General features: G+C 52.7%; 1 protein-coding gene across 4 annotated transcripts in view; it reads right to left on the reverse strand.

Moving 5' to 3' along the window:
* adam19a (ADAM metallopeptidase domain 19a) overlaps positions 1-14,385 on the reverse strand; it is a 249,840-nt gene that overhangs the window by 170,509 nt on the left and 64,946 nt on the right. For all 4 annotated transcript variants that reach the window (XM_070866484.1, XM_070866489.1, XM_070866478.1 and 1 more), the window contains exons 4-7: positions 9,928-10,006; positions 3,524-3,600; positions 2,910-3,093; positions 1,763-1,828 (exon numbers count right to left, since the gene is read on the reverse strand). In XM_070866484.1, coding sequence (XP_070722585.1) covers positions 1,763-1,828; positions 2,910-3,093; positions 3,524-3,600; positions 9,928-10,006 — 406 coding nt within the window. The remainder of the gene's footprint in view (positions 1-1,762; positions 1,829-2,909; positions 3,094-3,523; positions 3,601-9,927; positions 10,007-14,385) is intronic.

A 14,385-nucleotide genomic window follows, 5' to 3' on the forward strand; every position in this document is an offset into this window, starting at 1 on the left:
CCCAATAGAACACACTGACCCACACCCAAAAGAACACACTGACCACACCCTATAGAACACACAGACCACACCCTATAGAACACATGGACCACACCCTATAGAACACACTGACCGTACCCTATAGAACACACTGACTGTACCATATAGAACACACTGACCCACACCCTATAGAACACACTGACCCCACTCTATAGCATACTGACCCACACCTATAGAACACACTGACCCACAGCCTAGAGAACACGCTGACCCACACCTTATAGAACACACTGACCCACACCCTATAGAACACACTGACAACACCCTATAGAACACACTGACCATACCCTATAGAACACACTGACCGCACCCTATAGAACACACTGACCCACACCCTAAAGATCACACTGACCGTACCCTATAGAACACACTGACCCACACCCAATCGAACACACTGACCATATCCTATAGAACACACGAGCCACACCCTAGGAAACACACTGACCCACACCCTATAGAACACACTGACTCACACCCTATAGAACACATGATCAACACCCTATAGAACACACTGCCCCACACCGTATAGAACAGACTGACCGTACCCGATAGAACACACTGACCCACAGCCTAGAGAACACGCTGACCCACACCTTATGGAACACACTGACCCACACCCTATAGAACACACTGACAACACCCTATAGAACACACTGACCATACCCTATAGAACACACTGACCGCACCCTATATAACACACTGACCCACACCCAATTGAACACACTGACCATATCCTATAGAACACACGAGCCACACCCTATGAAACACACTGACCCACACCCTATAGAACACACTGACTCACACCCCATAGAACACACTGACCGTACCCTATAGAACACATGATCAACACCCTATAGAACACACTGCCCCACACCCTATAGAACACACTGACCCACACACTATAGAACACACCGACCGTACCCTATAGAACACACTGACCCACACCCTATAGAACACACTGACCCACAACCTATAAACACATGATCAACACCCTATAGAACACACTGCCCCACACCATATAGAACACACTGACCGTACCCTATAGACCACACTGACCCACACCCTATAGAACACACCGGCCCCCACACTATAGAACACACTGACCGTACCCTATAGAACACACTGACCCACACTCTATAGAACACACTGACCCACCCACTATAGAACGCACTGACCACCCCCTATAGAACACACTGACCCACCCTATAGAACACACTGACCGTACCTTATAGAACACACTGCCCCACACGCTATAGAACACACTGACTGTACCCTATAGAATACACTGACCCACAGCTTATAGAACACACTGACCCATACCCTATAGAACACACTGACCACACCCTATAGAACACACCGACCGTACCCCATAGAACACACTGCCCCAAACCCTATAGAGCACACCCTATAGAACACACTGACCGCGCCCTATAGAACACACTGATCATATCATATAGAACACACTGACCACACCCTATAGAACATACTGACCCACATCCTATAGAACACACTGCCTGTACCTATAGAACACACTGCCCTTACCTATAGAACACACTGATCATATCATATAGAACAGACTGACCACACCCTATAGAACACACTGATCCACACCGTAGAGAACACACTGATCCACACCATATAGAACACACTTACCACACCCTATAGAACACACTGACCCACACATTATAGACCACATCACACACATCCTATAGCGCACACTGACCTCGGAGTAGTCGGCGACGATGTACAATTCCACGTATTTCATATTATCCCAGGAATCCCGCCGAATCTGGGCGAAAACAGGACAGAGTGAGACCCCACCCTCTCTCTCTGACCCCTCCCTCTCTCTCTGACCCCTCCCTCTCTCTCTGACCCCTCCCTCTCCCTCTGTCCCCTCCCCCTCTCTCTGACCCCTCCCCTCTCTCTGACCGCTCCCTCTCTCTCTGACCCCTTCCCTCTTTCTGACCCCTCCCTGTCTGACCCCAACCCTCTCTCACCCCTCCCCCTCTGACCCCTCCTCTCTCTCTGATCCCGCCCCTCTCTCTGACCCCTCCCTCTCTCTGACCCCTCCCTCTCTCTCACCCCTCCCCTCTCTCTCACCCCTCCCCTCTCTCTCACCCCTCCCCCTTTGACCCCTCCCCCTCTCTGACCCCTCCCTCTCTCTCACCCCTCCCCTCTCTCTCACCCCTCCCCCTTTGACCCCTCCTCCCTCTCTCACCCCTCCCCCTCTCTCACCCCTCCCCCCTCTCTCACCCCTCCCCCCTCCTCTCTCACCCCTCCCCCCTCCTCTCTCACCCCTCCCTTCTCTCTCACCCCTCCCCTCTCTCTGACCCCTCCCTCTCTCTGACCCCTCCCTCTCTATGATCCCTCCTCTCTATGATCCCTCCTCTCTCTGAACCCTCCCTCTCTCTGACCCCTCCCCCTCTCTCTCACCCCTCCCCTCTTTCTAACCCCTCCCCTCTCCTGGACCCCTCCCTCTCTCTGATCCCTCGCCCTCTCAATGACCCCTCGCCCTCTCTCTCTCACCACTTCCCTCTCTCTGACCCCGCCGCCTCTCTGACCCCTCCCTCTCTCTGACTCCTCGCCCTCTCACTGACCCCACCCTATCTCTGACCCCTCTCTCTGACCCCTCCCCTCTCTCTGACCCTCCTCCTCTCTCTGACCCCTCCCCTCTCTCTGACCCCTCCCACTCTCTCTGACCCCTCCCCTCTCTCTGACCCCTCCCCTCTCTCTGACCCCTCCCACTCTCTCTGACCCCTCCCCTCTTTCTGACCCCGCCCCTCTCTCTGACCCCTCCCCTCTCACATCCCCCCGCCCCCGATCTCTGAGCGAGACCCAATCAGCTCCCTCGATGTGACGATCTCTCTCACCCTGAGGTGCTGATGAACAAAGTCATGGATCAGGCTGATGCCTGATTGGCTGCCGTCTCCGTGTCCACAAGTCCCTGTGCTGATTGGTAGATGTTCCGTCCTATAGATGATGTGATGCTGACGATTCTTGCCTCGGATTGGCTGCAGGTAGTAACTGTCAAATGTATCCACGACCACAATCCCACTGCATCATGGGACAACAACAACCTGCATTCATGTAGCGACTTGGAGACACAAAGCCCGCAGTCCGCTGACCAATAGGTGCCTCCGAACCCCTCCCCCACCTCACCTGCACCCAAAGGATGGTAAACGCCCAGCAAACCCGTCCGAACCTTTCGTCCACCCTGCGATTGTGAACTGTGACCCCCGACCCCCCCCACATTGACCCCCATCCATCCGCACTGATCTCCAACCCACCGCACTGGCCCCTGACCCCCCGCACTGACCCCCGAGCCCCGCATTGAACCGAGACCCCTGCACTGACACCAGACCCTCCGCACAGACCCTTGACCCTCTCTGCACTCTGCTCTCTGCCCTCCACCCTATGCCCTCCAGCATGTTGACCGAGCTCCTATCAGTGCGGGAGTCCCACCACCTTCACATTGGGAGCTTACCTGACACCGGAGCAGAGACTGAGCGCCAGCCACGAGTCCTCCTGACCCTTCACACGACCGTGGTATTGACAGTGCTCCTGGACAGACACACAACAGGCAGTCACACCTCGCCCTCAACCAGCATCGCGTAGCTCAGAACAATCACACTGCTCGCTCTCATTGCTGCTGGGCTGCTGCAGTACCCCAGGGGTTCCCGCTCCCAGGGGGTCCTGGGGGGGGTTCCTGCTCCCGTGGGTCCCTGCTCCCTGCTCCTGGGGTCCCTGCTCCCGGCGGTCCCTGCTCCCGGGGGTCCCTGCTCCAGGGGTCCCTGCTCCCGGGGGTCCCTGCTCCCGGGGTCCCTGCTCCCGGGGGTTCCTGCTCCCGTGGGTCCCTGCTCCCTGCTCCTGGGGTCCCTGCTCCCGGCGGTCCCTGCTCCCGGGGGTCCCTGCTCCAGGGGTCCCTGCTCCCGGGGGTCCCTGCTCCCGGGGTCCCTGCTCCCGGGGGTCCCTGCTCCCGGGGTCCCTGCTCCCAGGGGGTCCTGGGGGGGTCCCTGCTCCCGTGGGTCCCTGTTCCCAGGGTCCCTGCTCCCGGGGTCCCTGCTTCCGGGGGTCCCTGCTCCCAGGGGGTCCTGGGGGGGTCCCTGCTCCTGTGGGTCCCTGCTCCGGGGGGTCCCTGCTCCCGGGGTCCCTGCTCCCGGGGGTCCCTGCTCCGGGGGGTCTCTGCTCCCGGGGTCCCTGCTCCCGTGGGTCCCTGCTCCGGGGGGTCCCTGCTCCCGGGGTCCCTGCTCCCGTGGGTCCCTGCTCTGGGGGGTCCCTGCTTCCGGTGTCCCTGCTCCCAGGGGTCCCTGCTCCCGGGGTCCCTGTTCCAGGGAGGGGGGGGGGGCTCCCTGCTCCCGGGGTCCCTGCTCCCTACTCCATTCTCCCGGGGGGGGAGGGCTCCCTGCTCCTGGGGTCCCTGCTCCCGGGGGTCCCTGTTCCCCGGGCTCCTGCTCCTGGGGTCCCTGCTCCCGGAGTCCCTGCTCCCGGGGTTCCTGCTCCCGGGGGTCCCTGCTCCCCGGGGTCCTTGCTCCCTGCTCCTGGAGGTCATTGCAGGAAACAGGTCATTGACAGCAGGCTGTTTGACAACATCACTGAGACAATACAATATGGACGGGTTTCACCTCAACAGCGCTGGGATCAATTTCCTCGCCGGGGGTGGGGGGGGGGGGGCGGGGGAACTGTTGCAACTAACTTGGCGGGGGGATGGGAACCTGAAAATAGATTCAGTGGAGAGAGAAGCAAAGCTGGAATTGGGCAGCAGAAAATTAGTAAGTGCGTTTGGAAGACAGGAAACAAAGACTGGAAAATAGACAAGGGGGGAGTTTGGCTCCACTGAATGGTATATACATCAATGCAAGGAGTCTGGGGAATAAGGCAAATGAGCTGAGAGCACAGATAGACACTTGGGAGTATGATATTATAGCCATTACTGAGACATGACTGAAAGAGGGGCAGGTATGGTAGCTCAACATTCCTGGTTACAGGGTTTTCAGATGGGATTGGGAGGGGGATAAAGTAGCGGGGGGGGGGGGGGTCTCAGTATTGATTAAAGACACAATTACAGCTGTGAGGAGGGATGATATGGTCATCAAACGAGGCTGTATGGGTTGAACTGAAGAACGCAAAAGGGATGATCACATTACTGGGAGTGTACTATAAACCTCCAAACAGTCAGAGGGAGATAGAGGAACAATTATTTGGGCAAAAACTATAATAGTGGGGGATTTCAACTACCCTAATATTAACTGGGGAAAAAGTAGTGTAAACGGTACAGAGGGTGCAGAATTCCTAAAATATATTCAGGAGAACTTCTTTAGCCAGTATGTAGCAAACCCAACAAGGGAGGGGCCGGTTCTGGACTTGGTTTTGGGGATTGAAATGGGGCAGGTGGAAGGGGTATCAGTAGGAGAGCATTTTGCTGCTAGTGATCATAATTCAGTCAGATTTAGGGTAGTTATGGAAAAGGACAAAGGTGGACCAGGAAAAAAAGTTCTCAATTGGGGTAAAGGCAATTTTGCTGAGCTGAGATGGGATTTGGCCAAAGTGGATTAGAAACAGCTACTTGATGGTAAATCAGTGTCAGAGCAGTGGGAGGGAATCAAGGAGGAGATCCTGAGGGTACAGAGCAAGTGTATCGCTTAAAGAAAAAGGGTGGGGTGAACAAATCTAGAGCCCACTGGATGTCAAGGGACATACAGGGTAAGATAAAGATAAAAGGGAAGCTTATAATCAGGATAGTTAGAATAAATACGTGGCTTGAGCAGTGGTGCAAGAGGGAGGGATTCAAATTCCTGGGACATTGGAACCAGTTCTGGGGAAAGTGGGACCTGTACAAAAGGGACGGTCTGCACTTGGGCAGGACTGGAGCTGATGTCCTAGGGATAACATTTGCTAATGCAGTTCAGGTGTGTTTAAACTAATATGGCAGGGGGATGGGAACCTATGCAGCGAGACAGGGCGAAGTAATATGGAGTCAGAAACAAATGGTAGAAAGGTAAAAAGCAATAGTGGAAGGCCGAGTAAACAAAGGCAAGAAACAAAAAGGGCCACACTACATCATAATTCTAAAAGGGCAAAGGGTGTTAAAAAAACAAGCCTGAAGGCTTTGTGTCTTAATGCAAGAAGTATCCGTAATAAGGTGGATGAATTAACTGTGCAAATAGATGTTAACAGATATAATGTGATTGGGATTACAGAGACGTGGCTCCAGGATGATCAGGGCTGGGAACTCAACATCCAGGGGTATTCAACATTCAGGGAGGATAGAATAAAAGGAAAAGGAGGTGGGGTAGCATTGCTGGTTAAAGAGGAGATTAATGCAATAGATTAGGAAAAGGGGAGGTGCAAAGAGACCTGGGTGTCATGGTACATCAGTCATTGAAGGTTGGCATGCAGGTGCAGCAGGCGGTTAAGAAAGCAAATGGCATGTTGGCCTTCATAGCAAGGGGATTTGAGTACAGGAGCAGGGAGGTATTGCTACAGTTGTACAGGGCATTGGTGAGGCCACACCTGGAGTATTGTGTACAGTTTTGGTCTCCTAACCTGAGGAAGGACATTCTTGCTATTGAGGGAGTGCAGCGAAGGTTCACCAGACTGATTCCCGGGATGGCGGGACTGACCTATCAAGAAAGACTGGATCAACTGGGCTTGTATTCACTGGAGTTCAGAAGAATGAGAGGGGACCTCATTGAAACATTTAAAATTCTGACGGGGCTAGACAGGTTAGATGCAGGAAGAATGTTCCCAATGTTGGGGAAGTCCAGAACCAGAGGTCACAGTCTAAGGATAAGGGGTAAGCCATTTAGGACCGAGAGGCGGAGGAACTTCTTCACCCAGAGAGTGGTGAACCTGTGGAATTCTCTACCACAGAAAGTTGTTGAGGCCAATTCACCAAATATATTCAAAAAGGAGTTAGATGAGGTCCTTACTACTAGGGGGATCAAGGGGTATGGCGAGAAAGCAAGAATGGGGTACTGAAGTTGAATGTTCAGCCATGAACTCATTGAATGGCGGTGCAGGCTAGAAGGGCCGAATGGCCTACTCCTGCACCTATTTTCTATGTTTCTATGTTTGCAGGGAACATTAAGGCGGATTGCAAAAGTTTCTAGAGATATGTAAAGAGAAAAAGGTTAGTAAAGACAAACGTAGAATCAGTCAGAATCAGGGGAAGTCATAACAGGGAACAAAGAAATGGCAGACCAATTGAACAAGTACTTTGGTTCGGTATTCACTAAGGAGGACACAAACAACCTTCCGGATATAAAAGGGGTCAGAGGGTCTAGTAAGAAGGAGGAACTGAGGGAAATCCTTATTAGTCGGGAAATTGTGTTGGGGAAATTGATGGGATTGAAGCCCGATAAATCCCCAAGGCCTGATGGACTGCATCCCAGCGTACTTAAGGAGGTGGCCTTGGAAATAGCCGATGCATTGACAGTTATTTTCCAACATTCCATTGACTCTGGATCAGTTCCTATCGAGTGGAGGGTAGCTAATGTAACCCCACTTTTTAAAAAAGGAGGGAGAGAGAAAACAGGGAATTATAGACCGGTCAGCCTGACATCGGTAGTGGGTAAAATGATGGAATCAATTATTAAGGATGTCATAGCAGCGCATTTGGAAAGAGGTGACATGATAGGTCCAAGTCAGCATGGATTTGTGAAAGGGAAATCATGCTTGACAAATCTTCTGGAATTTTTTGAGGATGTTTCCAGTCGAGTGGACAAGGGAGAACCAGTTGATGTGGTATATTTGGACTTTCAGAAGGCTTTCGACAAGGTCCCACACAAGAGATTAATGTGCAAAGTTAAAGCACATGGGATTGGGGGTAGTGTGCTGACGTGGATTGAGAACTGGTTGTCAGACAGGAAGCAAAGAGTAGGAGTAAATGGGTACTTTTCAGAATGGCAGGCAGTGACTAGTGGGGTACCGCAAGGTTCTGTGCTGGGGCCCCAGCTGTTTACATTGTACATTAATGATTTAGACGAGGGGATTAAATGTAGTATCTCCAAATTTGCGGATGACACAAAGTTGGGTGTCAGGGCGAGCTGCGAGGAGGATGCTATGAGGCTGCAGAGTGACTTGGATAGGTTAGGTGAGTGGGCAAATGCATGGCAGATGAAGTATAATGTGGATAAATGTGAGGTTATCCACTTTGGTGGTAAAAACAGAGAGACAGACTATTATCTGAATGGTGACAGATTAGGAAAAGGAGAGGTGCAACGAGACCTGGGTGTCATGGTACATCAGTCATTGAAGGTTGGCATGCAGGTACAGCAGGCGGTTAAGAAAGCAAATGGCATGTTGGCCTTCATAGCGAGGGGATTTGAGTACAGGGGCAGGGAGGTGTTGCTACAGTTGTACAGGGCCTTGGTGAGGCCACACCTGGAGTATTGTGTACAGTTTTGGTCTCCTAACTTGAGGAAGGACATTCTTGCTATTGAGGGAGTGCAGCGAAGGTTCACCAGACTGATTCCCGGGATGGCGGGATTGACATATCAAGAAAGATTGGATCAACTGGGCTTGTATTCACTGGAGTTCAGAAGAATGAGAGGGGATCCCATAGAAACGTTTAAAATTCTGACGGGTTTAGACAGGTTAGATGCAGGAAGAATGTTCCCAATGTTGGGGAAGTCCAGAACCAGGGGTCACAGTCTAAGGATAAGGGGTAAGCCATTTCGGACCGAGATGAGGAGAAACTTCTTCACCCAGAGAGTGGTGAACCTGTGGAATTCTCTACCACAGAAAGTTGTTGAGGCCAATTCACTAAATATATTCAAAAAGGAGTTAGATGTAGTCCTTACTACTCGGGGGATCAAGAGGTATGGCGAGAAAACAGGAATGGGGTATTGAAGTTGTATGTTCAGCTATGAACTCATTGAATGGCGGTGCAGGCTAGAAGGGCCGAATGGCCTACTCCTGCACCTATTTTCTATGTTTCTATGTTTCTATAACAGATACCGAGAACTCAATACTGCAGCGAGTCTAGAGGAGTATAAAAAGTGCAGAGGAGCAATTAAACAAATATCAGGAAAGCAAAGAGAGAGCATGAGAGAACATTGGCAAGTAAAATCAGGGAAAACTCAAAGATGTTTTATAAATACATTAGGAGCAAGAGGATAACTAGAGAAAGAGTGGGGCCTATTAGAGACCATAATGGAAACATGTGTGTGGAGGCGGAAGACGTGGGTATGATGCTTAATGAACACTTTGCATCTGTTTTCACAAAAGAGAGGGGCGATGCAGACTTTGCAATGAGGGAGGAGGAGTGTGAAATATTAGACAAGATAAACATCGTGTGAGAGGAAGTATTAAGGGGCTTAGCATCTTTGAAAGTGGATAAGTCCCCAGGCCCGGATGAAATGTATCCCAGGCTGTTAATAGAAACAAAAGAAGAAATAGCAGATGCTCTGACCATCATTTTCCAATCCTTGATACCTCCGACACCCTGACTCCCCCCGACACCCCTGTACCCCACAACACCCCTGTCCCCCGATACCCCAACACCCGATCACCCCGACACCCCTGTACCCCACAACATCCCTGTCCGCCCCGATACTCCAACACCCGATCACCCTGACCCCAGACAACCCCATCCCACCAATCCCCTGACCCCCCCCAGATCCCCCCCGGCCCCCCCGATGCCCCAACCCACTCCGACACTCCGATCCCCCCCGATACCTCTATCCCCCCCGATCCCAACACCCCGATCCCCCGACAACCCCCGACACTCCCCAACTCCCTGGCACTCCCCTGACCCCCCACACCCCGAGCCCCAACATCGCACCCCAATCCCCCCCAACACCACCAGCACTCCCCAACCCCGACTCTCACTGTGCCATCTCCCCCTCCCTGCCTCCCCAAACAACACCCCCAGATCCCCCGACTCACCGTGTAATTTGGGGCAATGGTCACTCGTGTCCCATCCTCTTCATAATGTGTCTCCGTGTAACCTGAGCCAATCAACTGTCTGTGAGTGAAACAAAGAGCGAAGACTCAAACTATTCAACACTCCCTCAGCCCATTGTGATTTAGAGATACTCCCGTAGCTCAGTGTAATTCAGAGACACTTCCTTAGCCCAGTGTAAATTAGAGTCACTCCCTTAGCCTGGTGTAATTTAGACACGCTCCCTTAGCCCAGTGTGATTTACACACACTTCCTGAGCCCAGTGTGATTGGGAGACACTCCCTTAGCTCAGTGTGATTGTGGGGACACTCCCTTAGCCCAGTGTAATTTAGAGACGCTCCGTTAGCCCAGTGTGATTGGGAGACACTCCCTTAGCCCAGTGTGATTAAGGGACGCTCCCTTTGCCCAGGGTAATTGAGGGACGCTTCCTTAGCTCAGTGTGATTGAAGGACGCTCCCTTAGCCTGGTGTAATTTAGAGACTCTCCCTTAGCCTAGTGTGATTTAGACATACTCCCTTACCCAGTGTGATTGGGGGACACTCCCTGAGCCCTGTGTGATTGAGACACACTCCCTTAGCCCAGTGTGATTTACACACACTCCCTGAGTCCAGTGTGATTGTGGGACACTCCCTTAGCCCGATGTAATTTAGAGACGCTCCCTTAGCCGTGTGATTGGGAGACACTGCCTTAGCCCAGTGTGATTGAGGGACGCTCCCTGAGCCTAGTGTGATTGAGGGAGGCTCCCTTAGCCCAGTATGATTGGGGTACATTCCGTGAGCCCAGTGTGATTGAGGGACACTCCCTTAGCCTAGTGTGATTCGGAGGCACTCCCTTAGCACAGTGCGATTGGGAGACACTCCCTTAGCTCAATGTGATTGGGGGACACTCCTTAGCCCAGTGTAATTGAGGGATGCTCCCTTAGCCCGGTGTGATTGAGACACACTCCCTTAGCCCAGTGTGATTTACACCCACTCCCTGAGCCCAGTGTGATTGGGGGGCACTCCCTTAGCCCAGTATAATTCGGGGACACTCCCTTATCCTAGTGTGATTGGGGCACATTCCCTGAGCCCAGTGTGATTGGGGCACATTCCCTGAGCCCAGTGTGATTGAGGGACACTCCCTTAGCTCAGTGTAATTAAGGGACGCTCCCTTAGCTCAGTGTGATTGAGGGACGCTCCTTGAGCCCAGTGTGATTGAGGAACACTCCCTTAGCCCGATGTGATTGAAGGGTGCTCCCTTAGCCCAGTGTGATTGGGGGACACTCCTTTAGCCCAGTGTGATTTACACACGCACCCTGAGCCCAGTGTGATTGGGAGACACCCCCTTAGACCAGTGTGATTGAGGGACGCTCCCTTAGTCCAGTTTAATTGAGAGACACTCCCTTAGCTGAATGTGATTAAGGGATGCTCCCTTAGCTCAGTGTTTTTGAGGGACGCTCCCTGAGCCCAGTGTGATTGAGGGACGCTCCCTTAGCCCAGTGTAATTTAGAGACGTTCCATTAGTGCAGTGTGATTGAGGGACACTCCCTTAGCCCAGTGCGATTGAGGGACACTCCCTGAGCCCAGTGCGATTGAGGGACGCTCCCTGAGCCCAGTGCGATTGGGGGACGCTCCCTGAGCCCAGTGCGATTGGGGGACGCTCCCTGAGTCCAGTGTGATTGGGGGATGCTCCCTGAGCTGCCCTCTGTGTCCTGGGGTGAGCAATGGTTGTGTCACCTCCTCACGCTGCAGGCAGCAGCGAATTGCAAGTTGTCTAAATGCAGCTCTGCTGGTTTCACCAAAAAAGGAGAGGCTGGCGGCTGTGTCTGGACTGAATGCAGCATGGGAATGGAATTCACACACAGCCCCAGCCCAGCTTTCCCGACCCCTCCATCCACTCACTCATCATTGGTCTGCTCGGGATGGGCCGAGACTCCAATCACTCCCACACCAGCTAAACTCACAAAGCACAATTCCAAGTCTCCGAAAGTGAAAACTTTAGTCCCTCGGCTCCCCTGTTTCCGCACAGCCCGTGTCTCAAGGTCACAGCTGTGGCTCAGTGTGTCGAAATCTCCCACCCACATAATCCAGACCGGCAGTACGAGTGCAGTACTGAGGGAGTGCTGCACTGTTGGAGGGGCAGTACTGAGGGAGCACCGCACTGTCGGAGGGGCAGTACTGAGGGAGTGCCGCACTGTCGGAGGGGCAGTACTGAGGGAGTGTCGCACTGTCGGAGGGGCAGTACTGAGGGAGCGCCGCACTGTCGGAGGGGCAGTACTGAGGGAGCGCCGCACTGTCGGAGGGGCAGTACTGAGGGAGTGCTGCACTGTCAGAGGTGTCTTCTTTCGGATGAGATGTTAAACTGAGGCATCAACTGCCCTCTCAGCTGGACATAAAAGATCCCAGAAGAAGAGCAGGGGAGTTACGGCCTGCTACGGCCAATATTTATCCCTCAATATCAACATCTCTAAAACACATTATCTGGCCATTATCACATCGCTGTTTGTGCGTGCTTGATGTGTGCAAATTCACTGCCATGTTTGCTACATTACAACAGTGACTACACTTCAAAAGTCATCATCAGAGGCAGTCCCTCAGAGTCGAGGAAGATTTGCTTCCACACTGAGAGTTCTCAGGTGGCTGAACAGTCTAATACTGAAGCCACAGTCTCTGTCACAGGTGGGACAGACAGTGGTTGAGGGAAGGGGAGGGTGGGACTGGTTTGCCGCACACTCCTTCCGCTGCCTGCGCTTGGTTTCTGCATGCTCTCAGCGACGAGACTCGAGGTGCTCAGCGCCCTCCCGGATGCACTTCCTCCACTTAGGGCGGTCTATGGCCAGGGACTCCCAGGTGTCGGTGGGGATGTTGCACTTTATCAGGGAGGCCTTGAGGGTGTCCTTGTAACGTTTCCTCTGCCCACCTGGGGCTCGTTTGCCGTGAAGGAGTTCCGAGTAGAGCGCTTGCTTTGGGAGTCTTGTGTCTGGCATGTGAACAATGTGGCCTGCCCAGCGGAGCTGATCAAGTGTGGTCAGTGCTTCGATGCTGGGGATGTTGGCCTGGTCGAGGACACTAACGTTGGTGCATCTGTCCTCCCAGGGGATTTGCAGGATCTTGCGGAGACATCGTTGGTGGTATTTCTCCAGCGATTTGAGGTGTCTACTGTACATGGTCCATGTCTCTGAGCCATATAGGAGGGCGGGTATTACTACAGCCCTGTAGACCATAAGCTTGGTGGCAGATTTGTGAGCCTGGTCTTCAAACACTCTTTTCCTCAGGCAGCTGAAGGCTGTGCTGGACCTCAAGTTAGTTTGCAGGTGCAGCAGGTAATCAGGAAGGCGAATGGAATGTTGGCCTTCATTGCGAGAGGGATGGAGTACAAAAGCAGGGAGGTCCTGCTGCAACTGTACTGGGTATTGGTGAGGCCGCACCTGGAGTACTGCGTGCAGTTTTGGTCACCTTACTTAAGGAAGGATATACTAGCTTTGGAGGGGGTACAGAGACGATTCACTGGGCTGATTCCGGAGATGAGGGGGTTACCTTATGATGATAGATTGAGTAGACTGGGTCTTTACTCGTTGGAGTTCAGAAGGATGAGGGGTGATCTTATAGAAACATTTAAAATAATGAAAGGGATAGACAGGATAGAGGCAGAGAGGTTGTTCCCACTGGTCGGGGAGACTAGAACTAGGGGGCACAACCTCAAAATAGGGGGGAGCCAATTTAAAACCGAGTTGAGAAGGAATTTCTTCTCCCAGAGGGTTGTGAATCTGTGGAATTCTCTGCCCAAGAAAGCAGTTGAGGCTAGCTCATTGAATGTATTCAAGTCACAGATAGATAGATTTTTAACCAATAAGGGAATTAAGGGTTATGGGGAGCGGGCGGGTAAGTGGAGCTGAGTCCACGGCCAGATCAGCCATGATCTTGTTGAATGGCGGAGCAGGCTCGAGGGGCTAGATGGCCTACTCCTGTTCCTAATTCTTATGTTCTTATTATGTTCATCATCGATGTCTGCCCTTGTTGATAATAGGCTCCTGAGGTATGGAAAGTGGTCCACGTTGTCCAAGGCCGCGCCGTGGATTTTGATGACTGGGGGGTACTGTTGTGTGGCGGGGGCAGGTTGCTGGAGGACCTTTGTCTTAGGGATGTTTAGTGTAAGGCCCATGCATTTGTACGCCTCGGTGAAGATGTTGACGATGGCTTGAAGTTCATCCTCTGAATGTGCGCAGATGCAATCGTCATCCGCGTACTGTAGTTCGATGACACAGGTTGGGGCGGTCTTGGACCTGGCCTGGAGACGGCGAAGGTTGAACAGCTTCCCACTGGTTCTACAGTTTAGTTTCACTCCAGCGGGGAACTTGTTGAGTGTGAGGTGGAGCATTGCAGTGGCCAAGATCGAGAAGAGGGTTGGCGCGATAACGCAGCCCTGTTTGACCCCGGTCCGGACGTGGATTGGGCCTATGGTGG

The sequence above is a fragment of the Pristiophorus japonicus genome, chromosome 2, assembly GCF_044704955.1.
Source record: "Pristiophorus japonicus isolate sPriJap1 chromosome 2, sPriJap1.hap1, whole genome shotgun sequence".
Lineage (NCBI taxonomy): Eukaryota > Metazoa > Chordata > Chondrichthyes > Pristiophoridae > Pristiophorus > Pristiophorus japonicus.